The sequence below is a fragment of the Leuciscus leuciscus genome (genome assembly GCF_965113295.1).
Source record: "Leuciscus leuciscus genome assembly, chromosome: 6".
NCBI classification, from domain to species: domain Eukaryota; kingdom Metazoa; phylum Chordata; class Actinopteri; order Cypriniformes; family Leuciscidae; genus Leuciscus; species Leuciscus leuciscus.
This window is the reverse complement of record NC_138730.1, coordinates 17,468,769-17,484,436: the sequence shown is the minus strand read 5'-3', so window position 1 is coordinate 17,484,436 and position 15,668 is coordinate 17,468,769. Positions and strand designations below refer to the sequence as shown.

At 37.6% G+C, this 15,668-nt stretch overlaps 1 protein-coding gene across 1 annotated transcript in view; it reads right to left on the bottom strand.

The window, feature by feature from the left end:
* Positions 1 to 5,356: 5,356 nt before the first annotated feature.
* ephb3a (eph receptor B3a) overlaps positions 5,357 to 15,668 on the bottom strand; it is a 37,334-nt gene continuing 27,022 nt past the window's right edge. The window contains exons 14-16 of the mRNA XM_082172402.1: positions 14,407 to 14,556; positions 11,853 to 12,046; positions 5,357 to 7,510 (exon numbers count right to left, since the gene is read on the bottom strand). Of these exons, the coding sequence (XP_082028528.1) occupies positions 7,402 to 7,510; positions 11,853 to 12,046; positions 14,407 to 14,556 (453 nt within the window). The 3' untranslated portion in view covers positions 5,357 to 7,401. The remainder of the gene's footprint in view (positions 7,511 to 11,852; positions 12,047 to 14,406; positions 14,557 to 15,668) is intronic.

Sequence of the window (15,668 nt, the reverse complement as noted above, 5' to 3'; positions counted from 1 at the left end):
AAAAAAAAACTTTGTCTTTGTAATCTTTCATCAAACAACAGCTGATGTCATCAAGGCTGTGTGGGCAGGGTAATTAATGATAACCAATAGCCAAATAGCTATTTTGGTAACACTTTAGGAGACTGTTCCTTCATTAATGAATAACTACACAGGAACAAATGAGTAACGCACTATTAACATTCTAGTAACTACTATTAACTAACAAGAAACTCTGAATAACGAATTAGTAAGTAATAGTGCTCAGTTGAATGAGGTAGTTAACTATTAGCTGATCAGTAACTACTATTTTCCATTCCCCACTGAAGACTACTAAAAACTACTATATACAGGTTCATAATTAATATTAATAATGTATGATATAAGGTAATGGTAACCAATTAGTAATGAATCAAGTGTTACTACATCTTTCTAAATGAACTGCTAATCATTTGGATCAGTATTATAAAGTGAAAAGCTTGATAACTCTTTAATATTGACTGAAGTCATTGTAAGCTTTTGAGGTTTTTGTAAGGTTTTGGATAGTAATGAATTAAGTGTTATTGCATCTTTCTAAAGGAACTACTAATTATTTGGATCCGTATTCTCAAATGAAGATCATGGAAACACACTAGTAATGACTAAAGTGTTACCAAATCCATCGGAAGGAATTACTATTCAAAATCTTACAAAAATCTCCAAAGCTTTGACTTCAGTCAATATTAGGTAGTTATCATGTTTTTCACTTTATAATACTGATCCAAATAATTAGTAGTTCCTTTAGAAGGATGTAGTAACACTTGAGTCATTACTAGTAGGTTACCGTTAACTTTTATTATAAATTATGCATTATTCATGTTAATTATAATAGTTCTCAGTGAGGTATGAAAAATAATAGTTACTGATTAGCTAATAGTGAACTACCACATTCAACTGAGCGCTATTACTTACTAATTTGTTAATTAGAGTTTCTTGTCAGTTAATAGTAATTACTAGAATATTAATAGTGCGTCACTCATTTGTTCCTGTGTAGTTATTCATTAATGAAGGAACAGTATTCTGAAGTGTTACCAGCTATTTTTGCCTAGTGTTCTTAGGTGCTGGCGTTTCCATTGCTGTAAAAATAAACGTCCTGACAATGTCAAAATTCCAAACCTTTTTGGCTAATGCCAATAATAAAAAATTGCCTAATGTTGGCTGATATATATCGGTCAACCACTTAACTTGACTTTCAGGTTCCACATCCAAAAGAAAATGCTTCTTCAAACACTCCCATTTAGTGTCTCCACCTGTCCGGCATGTCTTTGAATTGTAGGAGATCCCCATGCCAACAGGAAAAACATATAGATACCCCACACAGAAAGGCCTATTGGCTCAACCGGGAGTCTAATCAGAGACATCTCAGTGCCACCTACAATTGACTATAATCTCACATTCAGGTCTGATTGTATATAAATTTCCATTTTTACAATCCAATAAATGTCACCATGGATATATAATCTAGTCCCTCCCTACATTGCAAATGCTATTTCATGTTGTCTTAAATATTTTCAGCTCTGTCTAGAGGCTTGTTGGGCAGCTATAAACATGCCATTCAAATTCAGTTTCATTGCCATCACTAGGTTGTCATTTTTGTTACCCACATAAATTGATGCAATACTTCCGTGTTCATTCTTAGTTTTAACAAGGGACACTGTATTCACCTTTACATGGGTGACAGATAACAACCATGTAATTCTTGTGTGTGGTTTTTAAATAAACAAGTACAAATCAACAGCGCATTCATATCTACACCTCCGCCTGTTCCGACACCTCTTGTCATGTAGACGCTGGATAAACACTTGTGAAGGAGCATGAATGTCAGTAGATGGTGTGATGGTGTCACAGTGTTGCTCCCGCGTGTATGTGGGAGGAAATCAATGGGGCAAAACGGTCTCTAAGCAAGATCATCTAATCCATGAAGAGAGATGCGATGCTACAGAAAATTACACAGCGCCACTGAAGCAGTGCACACAATTATAATTTGCAGTATTTGCTAGGGTAAAAAACATCACTGTTATTATTGCACATACATTTGTAGGCATATTCTAACCCCCTAACCCTAAGTATTAAACTTTGTTGTGTAACTTATTCCACACTATTTGTGGAAAAGACATGGATGATACCTCAAATCATGTAGATTATTTAGAAGAGGTGTGCCGTTTTTTTTTCTAAGCGATTCTAAATAATTTTCGCCTGCAGATGAAATAATGTCTGAAAAAATCTTTTAGACCTAAATTGAAGGAGAGACCCAAGCCATATTCAGAGACTAGAATATCATAGACACCACCTAGCAACCATCCAGACAAGCCTAGCAACCAATTCTCAATAGTATATCAACGACTCAAAACACCTTAGCAAACTGCATAGCAGTGCTTTAGCATCATGGCAGCTTGTTTTGCACAGAAAGCACCACTCCCATTTTCTTCAGAAAATTGAAAAATCAAGTTGTCACCAGTGTAAAACCCACGTAAATTGAAAGAGGTCAGCACATCCTCCTACATCTGTAGTGAGACCGTACTGCGAGCTGTTTTCCGTCCGGTATACGCCGAATCTGCCATGTCCATCTAATTGGAATTTCGAGCCTGAGCCGACAGTCAAGAAGCACGTCTTGACAGCTTCCACTTACACACGCGCCAAGAGAACGTTAGTTATACGTTCGATGCAACTTCTGCAGCATGCAGTGATGTGTCTCTGACAACCCCCCGAGTCTTCAGCGCAGTTACACTCCACCATTCACTCTCTTTTGCTATCTTTCTCTCAAACAACACAGATGCTAACACACTCTCAGCCCGTCTGTCTGAATCTTCCTTTCCCCCGCACAAACTTGCACGCTTGCTCTGTTCTAAAACTATGGTAGCAGTATTCTAAGGCATCATGGATATGCTCCTGATGTGAAGACTGTTCCAAACCTTAATTCCAGTCTTAATTATGCTGCATCATTAGATTTCTAATTTTGGCCAAATTCTAAAGCAGCAGAGAAAGTATTCCCAGAATGCACTTCAGCAAGGGTAGTGATTAATAAATCCAATATGAAATAAGAAAATGCAGATTATAAATAAACTTGTTTCAGCAAATACGAAAAGTATTTATTAAAATACTTTTCTGAGTAATTTAAGGTTATACGGAGCCCTGCAGAAAAAAAAGTAGAGAATTAGTTCCCACAATTTGTTAATTCGTGGCCATGTTTTATAATTTTTTTCCCCTCATTTTAATTAAATAATGGCCACAGTTTACTAATTCGTTCTCTCGTTTAAGTTAACTGAGGCTACATCTAAAGTAATCCGGATACATTTGAAAATAAAGTTTTTTGTTTCAAAGCACTCTCCATCCACAATAATGTCAGAAAGCATTTAAATAATCTTACTGCACATACATACAATTTAATAAAAAACTGTTTTCAAATATATCCAGATTAATCTCCCAAGGGTAGCATGTACAGAGTGAACAGCAACGGTCCTAGTACTGAGCCTTGCGGTACTCCATACTGAACTTATGATCGATATGACATCTCTTCATTTACTGCTACAAGCTGATAACGGTCAGATAAGAATGATTTGAACAATGCTAATGAAATTCCACTAATGCCAACATAATTTTCGAGTCTATTAAAAAAATGTTTTGTGGTTGATAGTGTCAAAAGCAGTACTAAGATCCAGTAACACTAATAGAGATGATCGGATGGTAACAGCAAATAATTTGTAACTCTAATGAGAGCAGTCTCAGTACTATGATATGGTCTAAATCCTGACTGGAAATCCCAGCAGAGACCATTTCTTTCTAAAAAAGGAACATAGTTGTGAGGATAAACCGATTAAACGTAACCTAAATGAAATTAACAAAATTTAAGTGAGGAATCAAATTAGTAGGTTACAACCATTTAACGAAAACAAGAAAGCAATTTAGTACAACTGGCTACAATTTTCCTAAAACGAGGGAACAAATTAATAAGTTGTGGTATTGAATTTCTGTATTATTATTATGCCTATTAGCTTAGCAACATGCTAACATGAAACCATTAAAACCAATGGCAAGTCGAGTCCTGCAGTGTTGCTGCCTATGTAGAGCGTTCTGTTACAGTCACTTATGGGGTTCCATGTCCGTGAGGATGCTTAGCTTAGCAAAATGCTAACATGAACCATTGAAATAAATGGCGTGTATCCCATTCAAAATTCTGTTTGTAGAGCATGCATGTAGAGTTGTTACCTACAAGCATTTTGTAAGGGTTACATGTGAGGTTATGACTTTCAGAGTGTTTAGCTTAACAACATGCTAACATGTAACCATTGAAATCAGGGGCAAATCGAGCTCTACTACTGTGTGGAATGCTGTTTGTTTAAATTTTGTTCATTGTTTTCTGCAATGATCACTCATGAGCTTTCATGACCGTCAGGAAGACGATTAAGGTAGCTGCTTAGGCAGTAGACACTGAGGCGGCTCACTAGGTTTTGGAACAAAGCTACTGTATTTCCACCGCCCACACTAACACTCTCCCTTCCTCTTTCACAGATACACACAAATAAACACAAACACACAACCTCCCACACACAAAACCCTCCACCATCTTAATGAGAGTTCACGCATTGTGATTATTACTGCACTTTTGGCCCAAACAGTTCCTCTCTCTTGATGAGGCAGCAGCAAAGGCAGATACGTGGATCTCAACCTTTGGGCGAATAACTCCGCCAGTAAAAGAGCCTGATGTGCAACCAATTCTGCTGCCAAGCTGTTCTCTCCGATCTGCAGGCTTGCACAGAGCGGCCGGCGTAATTGGAAAGATCAAACGTGCTTTTGTGCATCGTGGGGAATGCGGAGCTTTGCCGCGGAGGGAGATCTGACTTGGGAAATCAGGGAGATACACAAGAGATAGAGAAGCTCTGATCATGCTGACAAACTGCCTTCCAAGTCTGCTGGTAAAGAAATAAGTGCTGGCGATTCGGGGGGATTATACTTTATCAGGCGAACTTGTGGATAATTGGATGGTGGACATCAATTCGCACATGGAATGGCATTATGTTGGCAGTGTTAAGGCATCTTCAATGAAATTAGACTGTCAAAATAAAACTGACTCACAATTAAAAGTAGCTAAACTATAGTCAAGCTACTCTTGAAAAAGTATCAAAAAGTAGACTATTAGGGTAGATAAAGTAGACTTAGTATGATAACATATCAATTTAAACATATTAATAAACAATATAAATTACATATAAGAAATCCTGTTCAAATGTTGATTACCAATTAAAATATTAATGAAACCCTACTAATAATATATTATATTAACAGTTATTAACAATATTAATAATACACAAATAAATAAATACATAAATTAAAGGTAGGGCAGACAATTTGTTTAATAAACACGCTTTGTTATACTGGTTGAAACTCTCTTCACACCCTGATAGCAATCAATAATAGAAGTGGTCTAAATTTTAAAACATGTACATATATCTTCTGTGGAAGTCTCAGGTCTCAGTCTCACCAAAAAATGTTCATCCAATCATTGCATTCAGTCCGAATTCAGTTCCCGTAATTACGAGATGGCAACCCGCAATGTTCTTCCTGGAGCTGTTCACGGCCTCAGACATGTATTTGTGCGTTTCTACTTTCTATGTCAAGACTATCAACGCCGAAATGAATCTGCAGCAGTCAGGTGGTACAACTAGAGCTCTGCAAGTTGTTTATGTTCATTTTTATTGTAATGGCATGTGCTTTGATACAAGAGTTAATTTACGTTGATGTGTTTTGGAGGAGGAGTGGATTTAGAGAGGCTCTGAAGGGAGGGTGGGATCTTATGCTTTCAAAGCTAGCTTGCTATTGCCAGCCTGCCCAAATTTGCCAACCCTACCTTTAATGAATAATAATCAAATTGATGGATAGTAAAATAATTCATTATATCCCTAAAATCCTCTGTGCAGGGAGTCATTCGACTGGATACATTTAAATGAACCACCTGAACAAACTGATTCACTAAAGTGAACTTGACTTCCTAATGCTTCGTATGAGAGAGGTGATATTTTAAGGGAAATTGTCATTTGATTATTGTCAATTAATGCATGTGCAATAGAGTGTGAAACAAAACCCAGCAATGTAGCATTTTGTTGCACTAAACAATGAATTTAGTAAATTGGAACATTTCATGTAGGTGTCATGGGTCTCATAAATTTGCCGTTATAATCATGTTGATGACTCTTCAGTTCTTATGAGGCATTTATTTACACAGTTATGCATATTTGAACAGACTGAATTAAAATAAGTGGAGTATTCATCAAACAACAGCTCTTAAGTTGACCTGTTGTCATCTCCCCTCTCAGATAGGTTTGAGTTTTGAATATGGCATGCATGTAAAGCTGTAGAGTTCGACCGGCTCACTCAAGCACACATGAGCATACTGTACACCCACACACACACACACACACACACACACACACACACAAACACACATACATACGGATCACAATTCCCCTTCTCTCACCAGCAGAGGAAATGGGAATTCACAGTCCGAAGTCCTCCACGTAGAGCAATTTCTCAAGAGCGTGTCATGGAAGACAAAATACAACGGAGGTAAATAAAACACCTGTCTTGAATCGTAACAATCCACTTCTTTAAAGTCAGCTCGCGCTTAAAGGACTATCCATTCTTTGAACATTTCGTCATCTCTTTCTGAAAGTTACAGTTTGAGTCCATCCTGCCCAGTTTGAAACTTTCATGTGTTCCACTCTCTTTTCCTTTCTTCAATATGAAGAAAAGATCAGAAGAAACAAGTCTTTGAGGGAAATAGAGCTGCAAAATACCCTCAAGCCAACATCGAACAGTCCCGGCTTACATTTAATACATATTTTAAACATTATTACAGTTAGCTTATAATTCTCAAGTCCGCCTCATCGTTTGTGGCCTCGGCAAATGAGAGGAAGAATGGAAGGGATTTGAGTTAAGGAGTTTTTTTTTTTGCCATTAGCGAAACACATGCACACATGCAAACTGAACCTGAGAAGTAGAAATGTCGCCAATTTAATCCATGTAATGAAAAGTCTGTGTAAACACGAGAAAGTCATGACAAAAGGGGAGGGAAAGAACAAAGACGATTGCCTGAGGCGCCATCATACAGAATTCCAATTAACATGTGCTGTGTTTTCCCAGCACTCTCCAGGTGCTCCATACACAGGCTGATACACTTTTCCATTGGACACGCTGTAGTTTTCCACAGGCTCCTTGGGAGAGGTGCGACACTGTCCCAAATTGTATACAGGTTTTCCATTGGCTCTTCAAGCAATAGTCGGTTCCAGTAATTTTCCATGGGCTTTATGGATTGTCCCAGTCAGGTTTGCTCTTCAAATGGGATTTTGATGCTAGCCTGGAGGCTCAGCAGGTGTTTTTTTTTTTTATCAGTCAAACCCTTATGGGAAGAGTTTGGCTCATTTGTTGTTTCATGTCTTGTGCATCTTCTATACTCTTCCTTTGGTGGCCCGGCAGGGTCCCGCCAATTCGACAGAGATCACTATAGAGAGGGAAAAATAAAGCAAAAATCAGCTAACAGGAAACATTGACAGGAAACATCTATCTATCTATCTATCTATCTATCTATCTATCTATCTATCTATCTATCTATCTATCTATCTATCTATCTATCTATCTATCTATCTATCTATCTATCTATCTATCTATCTATCTATCTATCTATCTTTGTTAAAAAACTATATGTATTTCATTATAAATACATTACAATCAAATTCAAATTTCAATTCTGTTTGCAATTTCAGTTCAAATTTAGGAATTGAATTGGAATTTCCATTCTCAACTTAATTCCGGATGGAGTGGAAAGAGCTACATAAAGATTCTTCAAAATGTCCAGTTACAGCTAAAAAAATTGCTGGGGTTGCTTGATTTGAAGGTGTCCTTGTCAAAGTGTAATTACACAAATAAGTCCTGGGTAATATTATTGTAATTACTATAAGGTTTATGATTATTTCAATTGCTTGTATGAATGCCTAATTTAATGTTATTAGTATAGTAAGTATATGTAACATGTACCAAGAACTATAAAAATAAAGCGTTACCATGACACCATGTAGGTTTGGAACAACATGAGAGTAAACAAGGATAGTATTTTCATTTTGGGGTAAAGTATTCCTTAAATTTCCAATAAAAGAAGACCAAAATATGTATGCTCTCATTCAAACGAGGATAGTAATCACGCACAGAGACACACAGCTGTCTCTGGAGATTGGATCATGACATGTCAACAGCCCGGCCAGCGCTGCTCGTGCATACAGATGCAAACATAAATGAATCATACACAGGCCATCAGCATGCGGCGTCACGCGGAGGCACACGCACACACACTCGACCGCTGGACACGAGGCTCCACTGCCGGCACATTAAAAAGCTCATTAGCCGACTAATTAAAGTCATTGCTCTCTTTTAGCATCTCCTCCATCTCCCTTATTAAGCTCTGTTCGCCACCTCCGCTAGCCTAGTCTGAACTGAACCAGCTTCCCCAGTGAGCAGACACAGCAGCCAGCGAAGAGGAAAGGGCACTGCACTGTGTGTAAGTCAGCCGTTACTCCGTTCCCAAAACAGTGCGGTTCACAGAGATTTAGGCTAAAGCAGCGCATTCACAAACACAAGTCAAATGAGCGTGCTTATTTTGACTAAGACTCAGCAGTGTTATAGATTGCATTTATTTGATGGATAATTTATGTGGTTGAAACTGCTTATCGTGAAGAGTTGGGGGGGGGCTATACGGTAAATAATGATTTGCATTGTGAGGCGCGAGGAGGGGTTAGCTTATGGGGATAGCTATTGCTGCACATATTCAGTTTAAAAATTCAGCTTGTGCTTTACCCGCAGGGAAGAGAGATCTCTTTTTAATATCTCAATTATTTCTCCTAGACTGCAATGAGATGGAATGGAAAGCAAAGTCTCCTGCTTCTCAGACGTATCTCGCTAGTAATCTCACATCTTCTCACGTAGAGACCTCAGTAATGGCACAAATTGTGCTTAGATTTACTATGATCAATCAAACTCCAGAGATCGCAATATGAACGAACATTTCCCATTACCCTCACTGTATGTTACCGTTTCTATTCTGTCTGTTTCTGCAAGTAAAAAAATAAAAAGGTAATTGTGACTATATCTCACAATTGCAACTTTATTTAGAGTAACTGTCATTCTATCATCATGACAACTCTCTAAAGAGTTTATCATGGTTATGGATATGACAATGTTAATGTATTTGTTCTTGGAGGAATAGATCTGCTACGTTGCTGCTGCTGCAGAGCAAGTACAGAGACTTGCTACTGCCAATACACACACACACATGCTGCTGTGGCACAAATAGCATACAGTGGGTACGGAAAGTATTCAGACCCCCTTCAATTTTTCACTCTTTGTTATATTGCAGCCATTTGCTAAAATCATTTAAGTTAATTTTTTTTCCTCATTATTGTACACACAGCACCCCATATTGACAGAAAAACACAGAATTGTTGACATTTTTGCACATTTATTAAAAAAGAAAAACTGAAATATCACATGGTCCTAAGTATTCAGACCCTTTGCTCAGTATTTAGTCGAAGCACCCTTTTGATCTAATACAGCCATGAGTCTTTTTGGGAAAGATGCAACAAGTTTTTCACACCTGGATTTGGGTATCCTCTGCCATTCCTCCTTGCAGATCCTCTCCAGTTCTGTCAGGTTGGATGGTAAACGTTGGTGGACAGCCATTTTCAGGTCTCTCCAGAGATGCTCAATTGGGTTTAAGTCAGGGCTCTGGCTGGGCTATTCAAGAACAGTCACGGAGTTGTTGTGAAGCCACTCCTTCGTTATTTTAGCTGTATGCTTAGGGTCATTGTCTTGTTGGAAGGTGAACCTTCGGCCCAGTCTGAGGTCCAGAGCACTCTGGAGAAGGTTTTCGTCCAGGATATCCATGTACTTGACCGCATTCATCTTTCCCTCGACTGCAACCAGTCGTCCTGTCCCTGCAGCTGAAAAACACCCCCACAGCATGATGCTGCCACCACCATGCTTCACTGTTGAGACTGTATTGGACAGGTGATGAGCAGTGCCTGGTTTTCTCCACACATACCGCTTAGAATTAAGGCCAAAAAGTTCTATCTTGGTCTCATCAGACCAGAGAATCTTATTTATCACCATCTTGGAATCCTTCAGGTGTGCTTTCATGTGTCTTGCACTGAGGAGAGGCTTCCGTCGGGCCACTCTGCCATAAAGCCCCGACTGGTGGATGGCTGCAGTGATGGTTGACTTACTACAACTTTCTCCCATCTCCTGACTGCATCTTTGGAGCTCAGCCACAGTGATCTTTGGGTTCTTCTTTACCTCTCTCACCAAGGCTCTTCTCCCCCTATAGCTCAGTTTGGCCGGACGGCCAGCTCTAGGAAGGGTTCTGGTCATCCCAAACGTCTTCCATTTAAGGATTATGGAGGCCACTGTGCTTTTAGGAACCTTAAGTGCAGCAGATTTTTTTTTGTAACCTTGGCCAGATCTGTGCCTTGCCACAATTCTGTCTCTGAGCTCTTTAGGCAGTTCCTTTGACCTCATGATTCTCATTTGCTCTGACATGCACTGTGAGCTGTAAGGTCTTATATAGACAGGTGTGTGGCTTTCCTAATCATGTCCAATCAGTATAATCAAACACAACTGGACTCAAATGAAGGTGTAGAACCATCTCAAGGATGATCAGAAGAAATGGACAGCACCTGAGTTAAATATATGAGTGTCACAGCAAAGGGTCTGAATACTTAGGACCATGTGATATTTCAGTTTTTCTGTCAATATGGGGTGCTGTGTGTACAATAATGAGGAAAAAAAATGAACTTAAATTATTTTAGCAAATGGCTGCAATATAACAAAGAGTGAAACATTTAAGGGGGTCTGAATACTTTCCGTACCCACTGTATATGAAATTACCAGTAGCAGATCTATACAGGTGGAGCTGGGGGAGTTGGAGGGTTTCAGAGAAACTTTGAAAGCGTGCTTTAAACTTCTATAGCAAACACGCATAAACTATTTAAACGTTGAGCAGCAAGCTCATTGGCTGCAGATGCAACAGGAACCAATCAGCTTGTGCCATGTAGTTAATGACGTAAAAGTCACAAGGCTGCGTTCCCATCAGCCTCGCCAATTAGAGTTTAATTTTTAAAGCTCAAAATGTTACTTTGTTATGCCATTGTGACTAGTTCTTGAAATTTCAATTTTATATTGTGCAAAGTAATAATGTCAAACAATTCCGACTTGGAATTGGCATTTTACATCTCACAATGTGACTTTGTCTCGCAGATTGTCTTTTATTTCTTGTAATTTCAACTTTTTACTACGCAAAGTAACTGTCTCACAACTGCAACTTGTGCATGGCATTTTAAAACTCACAATGTGATTGTCTTGCAATTGGCTTAATTGCGACTTTACGTCTCACAATGTGACTATATATATTACAATTGCAAAAAAAATTGTTCCTTTAGTGACTACACCTCATAATTAAAAAAATATATATTTTAACCTTCATTTTGTAGTTACTTTTTAAAAATGTTTTACCACTCAGAAACAAGCTACCGCACAAAACTTCACTAAGTATCTTGAGAGATTTGCAATGCATTCTTCTCTAATAATTTTTTTAAATAATAGAATCACAATGTGGGGTAAAATGCCGTGCTATCAATAATATTCTGACAATATGACGAATTAGCAGTAACGACGCACTCTTTCCCATACGCTCTGCCAATTGTGATTTACCAAACTACATTTCAGCAGAAAGATCCGTATTTTTCCTGTAAGTCAAAGCCAGAATTGACCTGTGTCCAATTTGGCTGTTTTCTGCTCACCCTGAGTGTGTACTGGTAAGCACTTTGAGGCTTGCGGCGTTGCGGAGGAGCTTGTCAAGTGTGCTGACGATCTGTCCGAAGCGTGGCCTCATGTTCCGCTCCTTCACCCAGCACTCCAGCATGAGCTGGTGCAGCACTGCAGGGCAGTCCATGGGAGGAGGCAGCCTGTAGTCCTGCTCCACTGCGTTCATTACCTACAGCATCAACAGACAGAGCAGTTACACTGTCCTTCTGCATGAGGACAAACTCTGCAGTATATATGCAGAGTTTTATTAGGCATACAGTATGCGACTGGAATGTTACAACAGTTAAACCATAATAAAGACTAATAGGGTTGAAAAACCTTCAGATCATCTCAGAATTGTGCTTGAGGGATAGACAAAACAACAAAAGCTATTGCACAGAATAGAGACAGTAAACAGTTTAATAAAAGAGGATAAAAAACATGTATTTTAACAATATTATTAGTGTGAAAGGATGGACCTCATGAAACCGGTCAGGAAAATGTCTGGGTCATATTTCACCACAAAAATAAAATGCTTATAAAAATGCATTCAATAAAATGCGGTTCAAATCCTTTTATTATATTTATACAAACCACTCCCATTAACGTAATGCAAAAAATGTCATTCTTATCTTATTCAAAATGTGAAGTGTATTTAGTATAGTTATAGTATATTTTGTCCTACCTTTTATTTGTGCTGATTTACATAAAACAGTAATGTTACAGTATTTATTTTACTGTATTACAGTAATAAATACCGTAGCACAACTTGATTTTTACATTTAAATCAGCTTGAATATGAGAATCACCACTGAGAATAATGGAGAATCCCACATTTTATTAATTCCCACATAAATGATTTCCCTCAATTATTTAACTCAGCCAAAGGTATGTGCTTTTCAATAAATAAATAAATAATAATTAATAATAATAATATCATATACATATATAAGTGCTGGGCAATGATTTATCGCGTTTAGTCGCATCCAAAATAAAAGTTTGTGTTTACATAATATATGTGTGTGTACTGTGTACAATTATTTTGTATATATAAATACACACATATGCATGTATAAGAAATATTTGCATGTATATATATATATATATATATATATATATATATTTATACATCATTAATATTATATATTATAAATACAAATATTTTATATATAAATAAAACACTTTTCTTAAATATATACATGCATTTGTGTGTATTTCTATATACAAAATAATTATACACAGTACACACACATATTATTATGTAAACACAAACTTTTATTTTGGATGCGATTAATCACGATTAATTGTTGCCCAGCACTATATTATATATAGTGGGGGTGGAACGGTACACAGAAGTCACGGTTCGGTTCATACCTCGGTTCAGACATCACGGTTCGGTACGAGTTCGGAACAATGGAGGGAAAAGCAAAACAAATATGTAGAAGGCATTTTTTTTTTATTGTGCATGTCTGTGTAGGCTGTTCCACCAAAGGAAAATAAATGTCTCTTTAAATAAGTTTTATTAATAAAGTAAATGCATAGAACCAGTTTATTTGTAGTGCATTGCCAATAGTTTTATATAATTAGTTTATTAATTAAATTAATAAAAAGACAAAAAGACCGTGAGATATGTTTGGTAATTGTACCTGAATGAATTTAAAATTAATTTGCTATATTTCAGATCAATATATTTGTTTTCCTTAAAATTTTAATAACACTAAATTTATTCTCATCTGAATTATACATAATTTATTTCTGTATAAAATAATACTACCATTAAAAACAAATTTGATTTTCTTTTAATCGATGTAGAATGTGTAACTTACTCACTGTGTTGGGTGACAGTTGTAGGTTACAGTTTGACAAGAGTTTACAGTTTGACAAAAGCACAATGTTGTGTTTTATTACGAGTGTACACAAATATAAGTAAACACTTTGCAGTTTGAATGATGTCCAATGAACAAAATGAGTTTTTATGTTTCCATTGTTCGATCGCGCCCGCGCCTCTCTGAACCATAGACTGTAAAAAATAGCTCTGAACACACACACACACACACACACACACACACACACACACACACACACACACACACACACACACACACACACACGCGCGCGCGCACGCACGCACGCAGACACACAACATATTCCAGCATTGCAAACTTGACATCGCAGCCTGTCCATTATAGCCTGTCTATGATTATAGCCATAGATATTATGTCTATGATTATAGCCCATAAGTTATAGCCACGGAGCTTCAGAGCTAAGGCGGAGCTACAGATTAGTCCCTAAAGAACCCGCGTATCTAACAGTAGTTCCGCATTACATTAATTAATTTGCACGCGAGTTTTATTTATTTTTATACCATGTATTCTCCGTGTGTATTCATGCACCGAACCGTGACGCCCGTACCGTCTCGGTTCAATACGAATACATGTACCGTTCCACCCCTAATATATATATATATATATATATATATATATATATATATATATATATATATAATTTGACTTTAAACATGAGATTAATGACATTAAAAAGTTGACATACATCTTGATTGCTCATGTCCCAGTACGGCCGCTCCCCGAAGGACATGACCTCCCACATCACAATGCCGTAGCTCCACACATCACTGGCAGAGGTGAACTTCCTAAAGGCGATTGCCTCGGGAGCGGTCCAGCGGATTGGGATTTTCCCCCCCTACATGATAACACACATGCACACAGAGAAGCCATTAAATCCAAACACAGACTTTAAAAGCAATGACATGGCTGGAGTCTTCAGCTGCCTAATTAGAGCGAAGACTCGGCCCAAACTCACAGCTTTCTCCCCACAGGGCACCATCGCTGGGTTCATTAATCTAAGATGAAAACCAGTAAAAATAAGATGGCAGTGTTCTAAATTTAAACATAACGGTTTGATCTGTCCATGAAACAGACAACGTGAACAGGGAAGCTAATCAATACACTAATCCAAGCCAATTATGAGCTAAACTAGCATGCTAGGACTAAATCTTCACTTCTACTAATACAAGCATGCCCAGAAATGACACAAATGTTTACTCAACATTTGTAGCCAAAAGATTCTAAAAATAAACTGAAAGGAATTTTAAGGGATTCTAGACATTCAATTCCCTTATCTGTCGCCTATCATGTCGGACACATTGAACAAGCCGTACTGTACTGACTACTTCCATATGTTTCCAACAGACAGAGATAGAGACAGGCTTCTTCCACATATCAAGTATGCCATCTGTACTCCCGATTCTGATGGTCAAGGCTGTTCTTATCAATTGTTAATGCACACTGTATCTGTGAAGCGCAGATATCGCTTACATTTCTGTCTGGCACCTGGATAAAATGTTCTCTGAAGTCCCTCAAAGCTAACAGACATGGACTAAAATCCACAACAATTATTTTATAGGGTCTTTTAGGTTAATATGCTAGAAAAAAATACCAAACAGTATACCATACTAACATGGTTTTTGGACGTTTATAAAGTGCATAAACACCAAAGCATATGTAAGCTATCACAGAAACCCAAAAGTAACCAGGTTATTAAATACGGTAATCGTTCAGTATCATGGTGTACCATGGTATTGAAAATGTATACCATGATGATAACCCAAATGCATAGCATCGTCATCTATGCTAACATAAGGTCATCGTGATTTTGCAAGTAAAACATGTTCCTGGATCAACATATTTTGATCAACATTCCTGTCTGAAAATGTAGTCCTAACCCTAACCATAAGTTTTCCCTAAAATATGTGAATAACACTTATGTATAAGCACCTAACCCTGGTTGTAAGT